The sequence below is a fragment of the Scyliorhinus canicula genome, chromosome 12, assembly GCF_902713615.1.
Source record: "Scyliorhinus canicula chromosome 12, sScyCan1.1, whole genome shotgun sequence".
Lineage (NCBI taxonomy): Eukaryota > Metazoa > Chordata > Chondrichthyes > Carcharhiniformes > Scyliorhinidae > Scyliorhinus > Scyliorhinus canicula.
In genome coordinates this window covers 163,329,761-163,347,626 of record NC_052157.1, presented here as the reverse complement: position 1 = coordinate 163,347,626, position 17,866 = coordinate 163,329,761, and the positions used below count along the sequence as shown (strand labels likewise).

At 50.3% G+C, this 17,866-nt stretch overlaps 1 protein-coding gene across 4 annotated transcripts in view; it reads right to left on the bottom strand.

Annotated features, from left to right (window-relative positions):
- Window positions 1-17,866, bottom strand: part of smg6 (SMG6 nonsense mediated mRNA decay factor) — a 619,962-nt gene that overhangs the window by 5,574 nt on the left and 596,522 nt on the right. For all 4 annotated transcript variants that reach the window (XM_038814765.1, XM_038814766.1, XM_038814767.1 and 1 more), the window contains one exon: window positions 2,311-2,392. In XM_038814765.1, the coding sequence (XP_038670693.1) occupies window positions 2,311-2,392 (82 nt within the window). The remainder of the gene's footprint in view (window positions 1-2,310; window positions 2,393-17,866) is intronic.

The window sequence follows — 17,866 nt, the reverse complement described above, 5'->3', positions numbered from 1 at the left end:
CAGTGTCTATAAGGTGCACTGTCTGTGCTGTCCTGTACAGTGTCTATAAGGTGCACTGTCTGTGCTATCCTGTACAGTGTCTATAAGGTGCACTGTCTGTGCTATCCTGTACAGTGTCTATAAGGTGCACTGTCTGTGCTGTCCTGTACAGTGTCTATAAGGTGCACTGTCTGTGCTGTCCTGTACAGTGTCTATAAGATGCACTGACTGTTGTCCTGTACAGTGTCTATAAGGTGCACTGTCTGCTATCCTGTACAGTGTCTATAAGGTGCACTGTCTGTGCTATCCTGTACAGTGTCTATAAGGGGCACTGTCTGTGCTATCCTGTACAGTGTCTATAAGATGCACTGACTGTTGTCCTGTACAGTGTCTATAAGGTGCACTGTCTGCTATCCTGTACAGTGTCTATAAGGTGCACTGTCTGTGCTGTCCTGTACAGTGTCTATAAGGGGCACTGTCTGTGCTGTCCTGTACAGTGTCTATAAGGTGCACTGTCTGTGCTATCCTGTACAGTGTCTATAAGGTGCACTGTCTGTGCTGTCCTGTACAGTGTCTATAAGGTGCACTGTCTGTGCTGTCCTGTACAGTGTCTATAAGGGGCACTGTCTGTGCTATCCTGTACAGTGTCTATAAGGTGCACTGTCTGTGCTGTCCTGTACAGTGTCTATAAGGGGCACTGTCTGTGCTGTCCTGTACAGTGTCTATAAGGTGCACTGTCTGTGCTATCCTGTACAGTGTCTATAAGGTGCACTGTCTGTGCTGTCCTGTACAGTGTCTATAAGGTGCACTGTCTGTGCTATCCTGTACAGTGTCTATAAGGTGCACTGACTGTTGTCCTATATGAGGGCCGGTTTAGCTCAGTTGGCTGGATAGCTGCTTTGTCATACAGAGCGAGGCCAGCAGTGCGGGTTCGATTCCCGTACCGGCTGAGGTTATTCACCCCTCACCTGAGGTGTGGTGGCCCTCAGGTTAAACCACCACCAGCCTGTTCTCCCTCTCATAGAGGAAAGCAGCCTATGGTCATCTGGGACTCTGGAGACTGTAAAGAGTGTACTGGACACTGTCTCCTTGTGCATTATGTGGTTTGAGATGTGTTCCGATCACATTCAGGCTTAACTGAAACTATATTGTGAAAGAATGTCCCATTACGGAACACATTCTGTCCCTTTACTGGATCAGATGGGGTGTGATAGAAGGTGGCTGATTGGAATGAGGTTATTTTGATACTTGTGGATTTTCCTTCCACTTGGTGTCAAGGTCCTGTTCAATGAAAAGCTGTTCCAGCAAAAATACCTGCACACTGTATGAATTCAAAAACATCTCAACAGAGTGTTTTCACACACGCTATCTCCTAAATTTTTCACCAGCCAGAGGAGCCATGAACAGATGGAAAATCAATGGCTAAGGGCAAGAACTAAACTTCCAAGTGAAGCGGGCACTCAGTGAAGCTCCCAGCTCTGCCACTCTGTGCTAACTCCTCTTTATTACAATTATGCAGCTCCTTCTCCAGGCTTTTCCTTGCATGGTTGATGTCCTCTAACCATAGTGTTGAAAAAATACATCTTTTGATGAGGAGCTTCCATGTAACGGAGTGGTCTCAGGCCAATGCTATAACCGACTCGGAAGAAAAGACAATTCACCCAATGGATCCTTAAAAAAATTCCAGGATCCATATCTTCAGGGAAAACTAAACTGTTCTTCCTCAGGCCAAACCCTGACTTTATCAAGTTTTGCTGAAATCTGCCCATTGGCTTTTGACATAGTTGGTTTGTATAACGGACAAATGTAACTATCGTCCCTACCCTGGCTCCTGATCCTTCTCCGGCTGAGGTCAGCCAGGGGTCAATCCAAACTTGCTGAATTACACTCTCCAATGATTGAGATGATTCTGATGTCACACACGAATGGACCACTGTACGAAAACATGTTAGTGTAACCCACTGCAAATGTGGCACTGTGCTTAAAGTTCTTGATTTTAAATGGGTGACTTGATGGATGAGAGGAGGGGATGAGCTTTGTCCCAGTGAGTGACTGAAATGAGGATGTGAATGGTTGAGTTTTATAACGAGTTATAAAACATTTTGCTGTTTGTGGGAAGAAAATATCATGTGACTTCAGCACAAACAATCAAAATTAGACAAGATTAAGCTCACCGTGTGGTTTTAGCACTAATAAATTGTGTGGAATCTCAAACTCAATCACAGCTGATGGAGTCAACAAATCACTGCCGTACCCACAAACAAATCATCTCTGTGTAACCCAAATGGGAGCAGCTTGGACATGCCCTTTAAACTAGCAGACCCCAGGTACCTTTGCGCACTGGCATGAAGTCCTTGGCCATGTCCGTACAGTAATGAAGGCAGCACGAGAGAATCAAGTCATCATTGTTACCCTGTCAGAGAGAAGTAAAACAGGTTAATACTCAGCAGCTTCACACAAAGCAAATAGCAATGGAAAGGCCCATTGGATACATTCCACCCAGAGCCCATGTCTATTTATTCCATCACTAATTCTCTCCCTCCTTTTTAAAGGGAATTATGTTCCCTTCCAAATGTGCATCAGTGAGAGGAAATGACAGAGAGCAGAGTGTTGTATTTCTGACAGAAGTTTCACTAATTCACAACAGACAAGCCAAGCCTCCTCACTGAATTTGTCAGTGAATTATTTGAAAATAATACCATCAAATTCTCCCCTAAGTTTTTTTAAAATTAAATTTTAGAGTACCCAATTAATTTTTTCCAATTAAGGAGCAATTTAGCATGGCCAATCCACCTAGCCTGCACATCTTTTGGGTTGTGGGGGTGAAACCCACGCAAACACGGGGAAAATGTGAAAACTCCACACGGACAGTGACCCAGAGCTGGGATCGAACCTGGAACCTCGCGCCGTAAGGCTGCAGGGCTAACCCACTGCGCCACCGTGCTGCCCTTAATTCTCGCCTAAGTTAAGCTGTTGATATCAGTCAGGACACAGCTCTCTGAATCTCACATGCTTTTTCAATAGAATAAACTTGCATTTATAAAGCACCTTCAATGTAAAATTGCCCAGGAAATTTTACAGGAGTGTAACAGAAAACAGACATCGAACTAAAGATGGGGAGATTGGAAAGAGTTACCAGAAACCTGGTCCAAGAACAAAGAACAACAAAGAAAAGTACAGCACAGGAACAGGCCCTTCGGCCCTCCAAGCCCGTGACGACCATGCTGCCTGACGAAACTACAATCCTCCACACTTCCTGGGTCCCGTATCCCTCTATTCCCATCCTATTCATGTATTTATCAAGATGCCCCTTAAATGTCACTATCATCCCTGCTTCCACCACCTCCTCCGGCAGCGAGTTCCAGGCACCCACTACACTCTGTGTAAAAAAACTTGCCTCGTACATCTCCTCTAAACTTTGCCCCTCGCACCTTAAACCTATGCCCCCTAGTAATTGACCCCTCTACCCTGGGAAAAAGTCTCTGACTATCCACTCTGTCTATGCCCCTCGTAATTTTGTAGACCTCTATCAGTTCGCCCCTCAACCTCCGTCGTTCCAGTGAGAACAAACCAAGTTTATTAAACCGCTCCTCATAGCTAATGCCCTCCATACCAGGCAGCATCCTGGTAAATCTCTTCTGCACCCTCTCTAAAGCCTCCACGTCCTTCTGGTAGTGTGGTGACCAGAATTGAACACTATACTCCAAGTATGGCCTAACTAAGGTTCTATACAGCTGCAACATGACGTGCCAATTCTTATACACAATGCCCCGGCCAATGAAGGCAAGCATGCCGTATGCCTTCTTGACTACCTTCTCCACCTGTGTTGCCCCTTTCAGTGACCTGTAGACCTGTACACCTAGATCTCTCTGACTGTCAATACTCTTGAGGGTTCTACCATTCACTGTATATTCCCTACCTGCATTAGACCTTCCAAAACGCATTGCCTCACATTTGTCCGGATTAAACTCCATCTGCCATCTCTCCGCCCAAGTCTCCAAACGATCTAAATCCTGCTGTATCCGCTGACAGTCCTCATCGCTATTCGCAATTCCACCAACCTTTGTGTCACCCGCAAACTTACTAATCAGACCAGTTACATTTTCCTCCAAATCATTTATATATACAACGAACAGCAAAGGTCCCAGCACTGATCCCTGCGGAACACCACTAGTCACAGCCCTCCAATTAGAAAAGCACCCTTCCATTGCTACTCTCTGTCTCTATGACCTAGCCACCAGCTCTGTATCCACCGTGCCAGCTCACTCCTGATCACGAGGTGGGCTTGAAGGAGTATAGAGTGACCAGATAGAGTGACCAGATAGAGTGACCAAAACAGCTGCCACTGGAGGGACTTTGGGGCCAAGGGCACAAGAGGCAAGAATTTGAGGGAGTGATTGTTCAATGGAGAGGGTCTGTAGGGCTCCAGAGACACAAAGCAGTACCGCAAGAAGCAACTTAAAGATGAGAATGATCATTTAAAATTTCAAGCGCTGAAGCCCAGGGGCCAATGTGGTGAAGTCCGTAAAGATTATGGCGAGTGGGACCTTGTCCCAAGACGACAAGCATCTGAGTTTGAACAAGCTGGAGTTGATGAACAGTAACAGTTGAGAATCAAAGTGCTGAGTTGGTACTCGGGTGTCCCAAGTGGGACCCAGATGCCTTCCACACAGAGGGAGTGGCTTTTCATCCAGATTAGTGTTGGCAAAGATCTTGTTGGGAGCTGTGAAAACAGTCTCAGACTGGATTTTAATAAGCTGCCTCTGTCATGGACATTTCTGCTCACTTCCTGAAATCAGACTCTTCCTGATGGACAGGCACATTAACTTTAAACAAACATCAATCCACAAAATGCTTCCAAACACAGACAAAGCCCAGCTCTCACTGTGGGACCCCATCATCAGGGTACGATCACCCGTCCAGCCCACACACATCTTCCAGAGGAGATCATCAGGTACAGATCAGGAAGGGAAAACTTTGGATAATTCCTTTCTTTCCCTACTCCAGGCCAATGGGAGGAAACTATAGAACTTAGCACACTATTTATAGCGGATGGTGCAGGACATTAGCACAAGGATTGCTGTAGGCACTGGTGTCAGGGGAGGGCGCAGGTACAGGTGTTCGTGTAGGCACTGATGTCAGGGCAGGGTGTAGGTACAGGCTCTGGTGTCAGGGCAGGGTGTAGGTACAGGCACTGATGTCAGGGCAGGGTGTAGGTACAGGTGTTTGTGTCGGCACTGATGTCAGGGCAGGGCGCAGGTACAGGTGTTCGTGTCGGCTCTGGTGTCTGGGCAGGGTGTAGGTACAGGTGTTCGTGTCGGCACTGATGTCAGGGCAGGGTGTAGGTACAGGCTCTGGTGTCTGGGCAGGGCGCAGGTACAGGTGTTCATTTAGGCACTGATGTCAGGGCAGGGTGTAGGTACAGGTGTTCGTGTCGGCACTGGTGTCTGGGCAGGGTGTAGGTACAGGTGTTCATTTAGGCACTGATGTCAGGGCAGGGTGTAGGTACAGGTGTTCGTGTCGGCACTGATGTCAGGGCAGGGTGTAGGTACAGGTGTTCGTGTCGGCACTGGTGTCTGGGCAGGGTGTAGGTACAGGTGTTCGTACAGGCTCTGGTGTCAGGGCAGGGTGTAGGTACAGGTGTTTGTGTCGGCACTGATGTGAGGGCAGGGCGCAGGTACAGGTGTTCGTACAGGCTCTGGTGTCAGGGCAGGGTGCAGGTACAGGTGTTCGTACAGGCTCTGGTGTCAGGGCAGGGCGCAGGTACAGGTGTTCGTGTCGGCTCTGGTGTCAGGGCAGGGTGTAGGTACAGGCTCTGGTGTCTGGGCAGGGCGCAGGTACAGGTGTTCGTACAGGCTCTGGTGTCTGGGCAGGGTGTAGGTACAGGTGTTCGTACAGGCTCTGGTGTCAGGGCAGGGCGCAGGTACAGGCTCTGGTGTCTGGGCAGGGCGCAGGTACAGGTGTTCGTACAGGCACTGATGTCAGGGCAGGGTGTAGGTACAGGTGTTCGTGTCGGCACTGATGTCAGGGCAGGGTGTAGGTACAGGTGTTCATTTAGGCACTGGTGTCAGGGCAGGGTGTAGGTACAGGTGTTTGTGTCGGCACTGATGTCAGGGCAGGGTGTAGGTACAGGTGTTCGTACAGGCTCTGGTGTCTGGGCAGGGTGTAGGTACAGGTGTTTGTGTCGGCTCTGGTGTCAGGGCAGGGTGTAGGTACAGGTGTTCGTGTCGGCTCTGGTGTCAGGGCAGGGTGTAGGTACAGGCTCTGGTGTCAGGGCAGGGTGTAGGTACAGGCTCTGGTGTCAGGGCAGGGTGTAGGTACAGGTGTTTGTGTCGGCTCTGGTGTCAGGGCAGGGTGTAGGTACAGGTGTTCGTGTCGGCTCTGGTGTCAGGGCAGGGTGTAGGTACAGGTGTTCGTGTCGGCACTGATGTCAGGGCAGGGTGTAGGTACAGGTGTTCGTGTCGGCACTGGTGTCAGGGCAGGGCGCAGGTACAGGTGTTCGTGTAGGCACTGGTGTCAGGGCAGGGTGTAGGTGCAGGTGTTCGTGTCGGCACTGGTGTCAGGGCAGGGTGCAGGTACAGGTGTTCGTGTAGGCACTGGTGTCAGGGCAGGGTGTAGGTACAGGCTCTGGTGTCAGGGCAGGGCGCAGGTACAGGTGTTCGTACAGGCTCTGATGTCAGGGCAGGATGTAGGTACAGGTGTTCGTGTAGGCACTGGTGTCAGGGCAGGGTGTAGGTACAGGTGTTCGTGTAGGCACTGATGTCAGGGCAGGGTGCAGGTACAGGCTCTGGTGTCAGGGCAGGGCGCAGGTACAGGTGTTCGTACAGGCTCTGATGTCAGGGCAGGATGTAGGTACAGGTGTTCATGTCGGCTCTGGTGTCAGGGCAGGGTGTAGGTACAGGTGTTCGTACAGGCTCTGATGTCAGGGCAGGATGTAGGTACAGGTGTTCATGTCGGCTCTGGTGTCAGGGCAGGGTGTAGGTACAGGTGTTCGTGTAGGCACTGATGTCAGGGCAGGGTGCAGGTGTTCGTGTCGGCTCTGGTGTCAGGGCAGGGCGCAGGTACAGGTGTTCATTTAGGCACTGATGTCAGGGCAGGGTGTAGGTACAGGTGTTCGTGTCGGCTCTGGTGTCAGGGCAGGATGTAGGTACAGGTGTTCGTGTCGGCTCTGGTGTCAGGGCAGGGTGTAGGTACAGGTGTTCATTTAGGCACTGATGTCAGGGCAGGGTGTAGGTACAGGTGTTCGTGTCGGCACTGATGTCAGGGCAGGGTGTAGGTACAGGTGTTCATTTAGGCACTGGTGTCAGGGCAGGGTGTAGGTACAGGTGTTTGTGTCGGCACTGATGTGAGGGCAGGGCGCAGGTACAGGTGTTCGTACAGGCTCTGGTGTCTGGGCAGGGTGTAGGTACAGGTGTTCGTGTCGGCACTGATGTCAGGGCAGGGTGCAGGTACAGGTGTTCGTGTCGGCACTGGTGTCAGGGCAGGGTGTAGGTACGGGTGTTCATTTAGGCACTGATGTCAGGGCAGGGTGTAGGTACAGGTGTTCGTGTCGGCACTGATGTCAGGGCAGGGCGCAGGTACAGGTGTTCGTGTCGGCACTGATGTCAGGGCAGGGCGCAGGTACAGGTGTTTGTGTCGGCACTGATGTGAGGGCAGGGTGTAGGTACAGGTGTTCGTGTCGGCTCTGGTGTCAGGGCAGGGTGTAGGTACAGGTGTTCGTACAGGCTCTGATGTCAGGGCAGGGCGCAGGTACAGGTGTTCGTACAGGCTCTGGTGTCAGGGCAGGGTGTAGGTACAGGTGTTCGTGTCGGCACTGATGTCAGGGCAGGGTGTAGGTACAGGTGTTCGTGTCGGCACTGATTTCTGGGCAGGGCGCAGGTACAGGTGTTCATTTAGGCACTGATGTCAGGGCAGGGTGTAGGTACAGGTGTTTGTGTCGGCACTGATGTGAGGGCAGGGCGCAGGTACAGGTGTTCGTACAGGCTCTGGTGTCTGGGCAGGGTGTAGGTACAGGTGTTCGTACAGGCTCTGGTGTCAGGGCAGGGTGTAGGTACAGGTGTTCGTGTCGGCACTGATGTCAGGGCAGGGTGTAGGTACAGGCACTGGTGTCAGGGCAGGGTGTAGGTACAGGTGTTCGTGTCGGCACTGATTTCTGGGCAGGGCGCAGGTACAGGTGTTCATTTAGGCACTGATGTCAGGGCAGGGCACAGGTACAGGTGTTTGTGTCGGCACTGATGTGAGGGCAGGGCGCAGGTACAGGTGTTCGTACAGGCTCTGGTGTCAGGGCAGGGTGCAGGTACAGGCTCTGGTGTCTGGGCAGGGTGTAGGTACAGGTGTTCGTGTCGGCACTGATGTGAGGGCAGGGTGTAGGTACAGGTGTTCGTACAGGCTCTGGTGTCTGGGCAGGGTGTAGGTACAGGTGTTCGTACAGGCTCTGGTGTCTGGGCAGGGTGTAGGTACAGGTGTTCGTACAGGCTCTGGTGTCAGGGCAGGGCGCAGGTACAGGTGTTCGTGTCGGCACTGGTGTCAGGGCAGGGCGCAGGTACAGGTGTTTGTGTAGGCACTGATGTCAGGGCAGGGCGCAGGTACAGGTGTTCGTGTCGGCACTGATTTCTGGGCAGGGCGCAGGTACAGGTGTTCGTGTCGGCACTGGTGTCAGGGCAGGGCGCAGGTACAGGTGTTTGTGTCGGCTCTGATGTCAGGGCAGGGCGCAGGTACAGGTGTTTGTGGAGGCACTGATGTTCGCACATGGCATTGGTGTGAAGATTGAAAGTGTGTAAACCCTGTCGAGAGGAATGAAGCAGAGGTTGGATGTGCCTTGGGGTAATGTGTTGAGAAAGCAGCAGTGCAGCCTTACCACTGATCTCCACAATACTGAAGGCACTCATAGCTGCTAATCGAATACACTTCCGCGAGTGCCTTATCCAAGTCATTATGTCGCTCCTCGACGTGTTTGAACCTCTAGCATTGCCACACCAAGGGCGGCTATACTGGTGGTAAGTTTTTAAAAAATAAATTTAGAGTACCCAATTACTTTTTTTCCAATTAAGGGGCAATTTAGTGCGGCCAATCCACCTAGCCTGCACATCTTTGGGCTGTGGGGGTGAAACCCACGCAAACACGGGGAGAATGTGCAAACTCCACACGGACAGTGACCCAGGGCCGGGATCAAACCTGGGACCTCGGTGCTGTGAGGCAGCAATGCTAACCACTGTGCCACCGTGCTGCCCATACTGGTGTTAAGTTGAGGACAGTTGGTAGGGGTCACTAGTGTCACACAGTTTAGGACTGAACTCATTCAAGTAACCGAGCGTCTTGTCCCAAGTAAGGGAAAGTGTGTAGCTGAGCACCTTTCAGGTTAGCTGTTGTCCAAAGACGTTACCATGTATATGTCATCATTTGATTTGTGTTGCTGACGATATGCATCATCTATTTATTGAGTTATCCACCACCGTTCATTTTTTGGGGGTTTTGCCTTATATATTTTTCGTTGTTTTTATAATTTTTGCTTTGTTTTGCCGCCACCATTTTGCCCCATGATGGTGCCACCATAAGACATAGGAGCAGAATTAGGCCACTCGGCCCATCGGGTCTGCTCCGCCATTCAATCATGGCTGATATTTTCTCATCCCCATTCTCCTGCCTTCTCCCCATAACCCCTGATCCCCTTATTAATCAAGAACCTATCTATCTCTGTGTTAAAGACACTCAGTGATTTGGCCTCCACAGCCTTCTACGGCAAAGAGTTCCACAGATTCACCACCCTCTGGCTGAAGAAATTCCTCCTCATCTCTGTTTTAAAGGATCGTCCCTTTAATCTGAGATGGTGTCCTCTGGTTCTAGTTTTTCCTACAAGTGGAAACATCCTCTCCACGTCCACTCTATCCAGGCCTCGGAGTATCCTGTAAGTTTACATGCCTTCCATATTCAGGACGCCACACCCTGGCACCCAGGGCTGACTTTTCACCAGCAGCTCAAAGCTAGGGTAAGGACGGAATTCAGCTCAGTCACCTGTCGCTGAAGATTTGCAGCATTTCCAAGGTCAGGGACATCGAGAGTCTGGAAACTTGCTGGGCAAAAGACTTGTAGCTTTGTATATTTAGGAATTGGAAAGGCTGTTTTCATCTCGAGCCATTTTCCTCTTGCGCCCAGCACAAAGCCGAAAGACTGACAGCCTCCCGTCAATGATCTCTGATCCAAGATGTACATACTTTTGCCTTTTATCTTGCCACGTCTTCTCAAGTGCCTTGTTGTCATCTTTGGAAAGGACTGTGGCATCAACCACTGCAACCGTTTGAAAATAATATCAGGTTTTCATAAGGGCCACATGTCTTGGTTACTGGTATGATGTCCAGCCGTAATTAACGACACACTGGCAGAGTTGTTTCAATACCTTGTTGCCGTTTAATTCTTTCATTCTTTACAAATGGACATCAAGTAGAAATGTGGGCGAGGATTTCATTTGGAGTCTCACATCGCCGACATGATTTGGTGGTCCTTGCACACCCCCATGTAGGGGGGGGGGGGTCCGAGTATGGTATAGGATTGATCGAGATAGCAAGTTATTGATTAGGCGAGATTTTAGTTGATATACTGATTTGGTTCAGGTATTTGAGATTTTGTCATCTTTGATATATGAAATTCCAGCACCTGACTACACAGCTTCCTTCACTTTCTAAACTCCCACTCCCTCCAGACTGTGAGCTTATTGATTGGCTTTTTTCTGGTTGGGACTTGGCCAAGTAGGATGGGCACTGCTGCCAAGATGCAATCTATGGGGTCCGTTCCGTCCGGGTTGCAGCTTTGTGTATTTGGAAAGAAATCCTTCATCTCCTTCAGGATCTTGAGCTCGCACAATCCTCGGATTGTATCTGCGTTACATTCTCCCCGAAACCAGAAAGATGACCGTATGACCACATCGTTGAACATGTCGAGCGCTTTGCGTTTGCGGATGGTACAGTATTTGCATTTCTAACTTTAGTGTTCCAAGCCTGCCATTCCTGTTGCTGGAGAACAGGAGGCCAGCGGTTCCATGTGGTGGGAGGGGTAGGAATTCTTTTGTGGAGTTTCTGATGACTTGGTCCAAATTGAGGAGTGTGTTCTGCGATGCCTCGGAAAGAATTGACTAGAAATACATCCTGGGGGTGACGTGTCTTTAAGATTTCCACCCTCTGAGCTGGTCAGAGCCGCTGCCCGTGAGGCAACAACCCAGGTTTTGAGCTTCTCCAGCCACTCTGCCTGCCCATGGTTCGATTCGGGTACCCAAACATTTGCCAGTCTCACCTGGGGGGGATATAGGTGATGGATTTGTTCCTGAGTCTCCAGTTTTTGCAGTGATTGTATAGGAAAGTCTTCCCTTGTACATAAAGTGGAAGCCATTCATCTTTGCGGTGTTGATGGTCAACCCCGTGTGATCACAAAAGAACTGGAGTAATTTTGGGTTCTGTTCCATCCCAACGTGAGTGCCACTTAGAAGGGCAATGTCATCCGCTGGGACCAATGCAGAGCAGTCGACTCTTCTGGCTCCCAGGAGCATGGAAACTCCCGAGTTGGCCTTCTCCAGGGAGCATACCAAAGGATCCAATACAATGTTAAAGAGTATTGCTGAGAGTGGGTCACCCTTTTCTCTATGGTTATCTCATTGGCCTTAGCTCTGTTCCCTTCAATCACCGTGGTATTGCCAGAGTAGGTCTTCGACCATTGCAACAAAGTCTGTCGGTAGACTCATTCTCTGAAGTGATTTTTACGAGTAGTTTGTGCCCAACTGAGTTGAACGCCTTTGCCAGATCGACAAAGACAACTGCAGGGTATTTTCTGAATCGAGAGGGTTTGACTCTTTGTGAGACACTCGGGGATAGTGCCTGACTTTAGCCAGAGAGAGAAGAGTCGGAGAAGTTGTGCTCCACCTTTGTCATGTGTGTCCTGGATGTCCTCCAGTTTCATTTCATCTGGATGAGCCACACTATTATCATCAATCCCCTTGATTGCTGTAGTCACTTCCTCTTTCTCTATTAGCTTCAAATACCGTCATTTGCGGCCGAGGAACATGGCAAATTTGGTGAGATTCGCCTTATTGATGACCTTGGAGAGTTTTTGTGGAAATTCTGCTGGAGCTCCTCTCTGGTGAGAGGACATGTGGTTGTGGATGGCGCCCCCACGATCTGTCTGGCAAGTTGGCACCTGTTGGTTTTATAGAGCTGCTGGGTCGCTCAAAATAGTGCTTTTTGTTTGGCCTGTATTTTCTTCGCATCGGTGTTAATATTGCACTTCTCAATCTTGTTCTGTCTTTGCTGACCTTGGGGAGGTCCTTTAGCATTTTGAGGAGGTTTTTCCCCACCCATCAGTAAATTAGTTATTCTCTCCTCTAGCCCAATGCCCAGAACCCAGCTGTCAGCGTCATCCTTCACACCCAAACTTTCCTCAGGTCGCCCACATCCCAATGTTTGGGGGGGGGGGGGGGGGCTGCCGTCAGTGTTGGATGTGGGACCGACTCATCAGGGTTTCTGGTCTCCCCTTTTGGCTTAGTTTCTGGAAAATCTTCCTCAAGATTGTCCGTTGTTGCTATTTGGGCCTGTATCTGGGCGCTCTGCAAGTTTCTGTGTTTATCTGAGATTGGATGGATTGGATTGGATTTGTTTATTGTCACGTGTACCGAGGTACAGTGAAAAGTATTTTTCTGCGAGCAGCTCAACAGATCATTCAGTACATGGAACAAAAGGGAATTAAACAAAATTCAGGAAAATACAAACATTGTTTACGGGTTTTGTTTAAGGGTGCTTGCAATTTCCTTGTAGATGTGCCGGTGTCCTTCAAATCTCACTATACGTTCCCGTAGAAAACTTCCTCCTCGGACCACTTGTAGTCCCTCCTCCCTGGCTTGGATTTGATTTTCAAAGCTTCGAGTTGTTACTTATTCCATAGAATGGTGTGGTTATGCCTTTCATGCTACCTGAGACCGCTCTTGGTTGTGAACCTGTGTTTGTACTTGCTGCATCCGTAGGTCTCGGCTGGAATTGCTTGCCTTTTGCCCCTACAGTTAGTGTAGTGGCAGGAGATAGAATGGTATTCTCCGGTTATGTCGCAATGTGAACATTTGCTTCTGATGTTCTTGACCTGGTGCTTCTTAGTCATATAGATGTTAAATAAGGAGACATTGGGGAGGAGCTGTTGCTTGGCCTGCAGAACAGCCCATCAATGGGGTAGTGGATAGTCACCTCTTTGACTGATGTCCCGTCTTGAGTGGGCTCGAGTGTGACCCTCTTCCATAAAGGTGGCTCTCTTGGAAGTTTCAGCACCTAATGTACTGCCGACCTCATTAGTCGTAGTTACCGCACCCATGATCAAAATCATCTATTTCTTGTTATAGAAGGTCTGTGTTTCAAGATAGGTTGTCCTGGGGGGTGAGCAGGGCACTTGGTCTCTTCTATAACGGTGTTAGTGTCTTCAATTATTGGGATTACTGGTTCTTCTGGCCTGGCACCTGGACTCAGATCCCAATAGGGTCTCGTGTCCTCCTCCTCAGTCTGTATGGATGAGGATTTTGTTACTAGCCTGGTGGAATCGTGGCTAGAACTTGCACAGCATCGCCATTTATCACCGTGCGCTGCTGACCCAATTGTGCGGAGCTTGTTTGTCTGGGATGCTTCCCAACCCGTCTTGTCAAGATTCCAATGGGCTGTCCATTTTATTTTTGTAGGTGATATAGTCTCTCAACTAAATATCTGATCCACTCAGATCATGGACACCTTGTGATTTTTTTTCAGTCGTTTAGTCCGTGAATAGCCAGTTCTGCACGCTATGGAGGTCCCAGCGAGGAGGCACGACTCATCGCTGTGATCGCCAAAATTATTGGGAAAACGCCACAGAGGTAACTCGTCAGAATTGACTCTCCAGGCAGACCCGTCCAAGAGTCATCGGTATTCCCGAGCACAGCCCAGCTAAATATGGAGGGAAACATCAGAGACAGAGCCATCCTGGTGACTGACATTGCCCACCCCAAGGCCTGAGCAAGGTGCCACCTGATACTTTCTAATGACAAAGTAAAGGTCAGGGAAAAGGATTTGCTGGAGGGAAAATCTTACTTTAAAAAGTAGATTGAAGTTTTATAGGGAATTAAGATCATACTGAAACTACAAATCCTCAATGATATCATCCATCAACAGTTCTGAGCAGGAAGAGAGGTCACGGCAGCTCACATGGCCTCAATATGTGACATCAGGAGCTTCCAGGCAAAGCAATAAGAAACAATGGTGATTGAGGAGAGGAGGAGGGAGTAATGTAATGATGGGAATGATGTAATAACCAACATTTAGCAGCATCTGACCCAAAGTTCAGGTTTAATGCAGAAAGCTAAGTCTAGTGACCGAGAGGGGAAATTATTTCATTGCTGTAAATGTTGCATTTGTCAGTCAGTTTTCCAACTCTGCTTCTTGTGTAAAGATTCTGCGATGAGTCACACTCTTGCCTGCAGCTGGCAGTGGGTGGTCTGCAAGCTTTTCTTTGGCAGCCCTGCCTTTTCCCTTTGCCCCTGAGATTTGCAGGAATTTCTGAAACTTTTCCACATTGGCTGCCCTCCACATCAAGGACTGCTACCTGATCAGCTGTTGTGTTGCACACTACATTTCACAAACTGCCACATAAACTGGGCATATCTCAAGGCCATCCTAGTCAGTCCATCATCTTCATTCACTTGTGTGGCAAAAGACTCCCAGGTTCCAATTGTTAAGTGATGACTGTGAATGACCAGAGCAGAATGATATTCTGGACTTTGCCTCACTGAAAAGCAGTCCCGAAGCCCCACACCTTCTTTCATCAGGAAGATATTAGGATTCTTTCTGGGTTGGATCTCAACCCAGATTTCAGAGGCCAAAGGATGATGCTCTAACTCATTCACTATAGAATCTTACAGCAAAGGAGGAGGGCCATTCAGCCCATCACCCTGTGTCGGTTCTCTGAAAGAACTATCCAATTTAGTCCCTGTCTAGCTTTTTAGCCACAACCCTGCAAATTAGTTATTTTCAAGTTAATGACGAATGTCTTTTGAACATTCCTATGGAATCTGATTCTGCCACCTTTTCAGGTAATGTGTTCCAGATCAAAACAACTCTCTGTATGAAGACATTTCTCACTTTTCCTTTGGTTTCTCTGTCATTTATTTTAAATCTATGACCTCTGACTATCAAAGGAAACAGTTTCTCCTGACTTGCTCTATCAAAATTCCTCATAACGTTAGACATTTTAGGTCTTCTCTGCTCCGAGGAGGACAATTCCACCATCTCCAATCCCTTTATATAACTCCCTCAATCCCTGATATCATCTTGGTGAACCTCCTTCAAAACTTCTGCAAGGCTCTGGAACTCCCTTTCTAACGGCACAGTGGGTGTAGCAACACCTCGGGGACTGTAGCGGTTCAAGAAGGGCAATTAGGGACCGGCAATAAATGTTGGCCTGACCAGAAAGCCACATCCTGTAAATGAATATTTTTAAAAAGTCCTTTTGAAACGTTGCCCCACAATTGGACACAATGCTCCAGCTGAGGCCTATTCAGTGATTTATTGAACTGGTGCGGACCCAGACAGGTGGAGTAACGGAGCTGTGGGTATAAATGACTTACCTCAGGGATTCGTGGCCTAGTCACCAGTCATTGAAACTAGAGTGGATTCGGGAGGGGTGGAGTATTGGAGCTGTGAGTATAAACATTTTATCTCGGAGATTTGCGGCCTAGTCACCAGGGAGCTGAGCTGGAGTGGACTTGCAGTGTACCCAGATGGATGGAGTATCGGAGTTTGTGTATAAAAAACTTACCTCGGGGATTCGCTCAAACGTTTACAAAAATCTGAAAAACGTGACGTCACAGGAAAGCAATGACCTGATTAGTGGCATGGAATCTACACCAAATTGGGGAAAAAATTGATACATTAACCAACTAAATAAAGTACAGATGACTGGGCAGGCAATGTGCTGTAGCTGCACGATTTGGGAGCTGGGCAGGCGATGTGCTGTAGCTGCACAATGTGGGAGCTGGGCAGGCGATGTGCTGTAGCTGCAGGGTGTGGGAGCTGGTTGGCAGTGTCCTGTAGCTGCACGATGTGGGAGCTGGGCAGGCGATGTGCTGTAGCTGCAGGAAGTGGGAGCTGGGCAGGCGATGTGCTGTAGCTGCACGATGTGGGAGCTGGGCAGGCGATGTGCTGTAGCTGCAGGGTGTGGGAGCTGGTTGGCAGTGTCCTGTAGCTGCACGATGTGGGAGCTGGGCAGGCGATGTGCTGTAGCTGCAGGAAGTGGGAGCTGGGCAGGCGATGTGCTGTAGCTGCACGATGTGGGAGCTGGTTGGCGATGTGCTGTAGCTGCACGATGTGGGAGCTGGGCAGGCGATGTCCTGTAGCTGCACGATGTGGGAGCTGGGCAGGCGATGTGCTGTAGCTGCAGGGTGTGGGAGCTGGGCAGGCGATGTGCTGTAGCTGCAGGAAGTGGGAGCTGGGCAAGCGATGTGCTGTAGCTGCACAATGTGGGAGCTGGGCAGGCAATGTGCTGTAGCTGCAGGATGTGGGAGCTGGGCAGGCGATGCGCTGTAGCTGCAGGAAGTGGGAGCTGGTTGGCGATGTGCTGTAGCTGCACGAAGTGGGAGCTGGTTGGCGATGTGCTGTAGCTGCACGATGTGGGAGCTGGGCAGGCGATGTGCTGTAGCTGCAGGGTGTGGTAGCTGGGCAGGCGATGTGCTGTAGCTGCAGGGTGTGGTAGCTGGGCAAGCGATGTGCTGTAGCTGCACAATGTGGGAGCTGGGCAGGCAATGTGCTGTAGCTGCACGATGTGGGAGCTGGGCAGGCGATGTGCTGTAGCTGCAGGAAGTGGGAGCTGGGCAAGCAATGTGCTGTAGGTGCAGGAGTGGAGGCTGGGCAGGCGATGTGCTGTTCTGTACGATGTGGGAGCTGGGCAGGCGATGTGCTGTAGCTGCACGATGTGGGAGCTGGGCAGGCAATATGCTGTAGCTGCTGGATGTGGGAGATGGGCAGGCAATGTGCTGCAGCTGCAGGGTGTGGGAGCTGGGCAGGCGATGTGCTGTAGCTGCACAATGTGGCAGCTGGGCAGGCAATGTGCTGCAACTGCAGGGTGTGGGAGCTGGGCAGGCGATGTGCTGTAGCTGCACGATGTGGCAGCTGGGCAGGCAATGTGCTGTTCTGCACGATGTGAGAACTGGTTGGCGAATTGCTGTAGCTGCAGGAGTGGGAGCTGGGCAAGCAATGCGCTGTAGCTGCACGATGTGGGAGCTGGGCAGGCGATGTGCTGTAGCTGCACGATGTGGGAGCTGGGCAGGCGATGTGCTGTAGCTGCACGATGTGGGAGCTGGGCAGGCGATGTGCTGTAGCTGTATGATGTGGGTGCTGGATAGGCGATGTGCTGTTCTGCACGATGTGGAAGCTGGTTGGCGATGTGCTGTAGCTGCACGATGTGGAAGCTGGTTGGCGATGTGCTGTAGCTGCACGATGTGGAAGCTGGTTGGCGATGTTCTGTAGCTGCACGATGTGGGAGCTGGGCAGGCAATGTGCTGTAGCTGCAGGGTGTGGGAGCTGGGCAGGCAATGTGCTGTAGCTGCACAATGTGGCAGCTGGGCAGGCGATGTGCTGTAGCTGCAGGGTGTGGGAGTTGGGCAGGCAATGTGCTGTAGCTGCACGATGTGGGAGCTGGTTGGCGATGTGCTGCAGCTGCACGATCTGGGAGCTGGTTGGCGATGTGCTGTAGCTGCACGATGTGGGAGCTGGGCAGGCAATGTGCTGTAGCTGCAGGGTGTGGGAGCTGGGCAGGCAATGTGCTGTAGCTGCACAATGTGGCAGCTGGGCAGGCGATGTGCTGTAGCTGCAGGGTGTGGGAGTTGGGCAGGCAATGTGCTGTA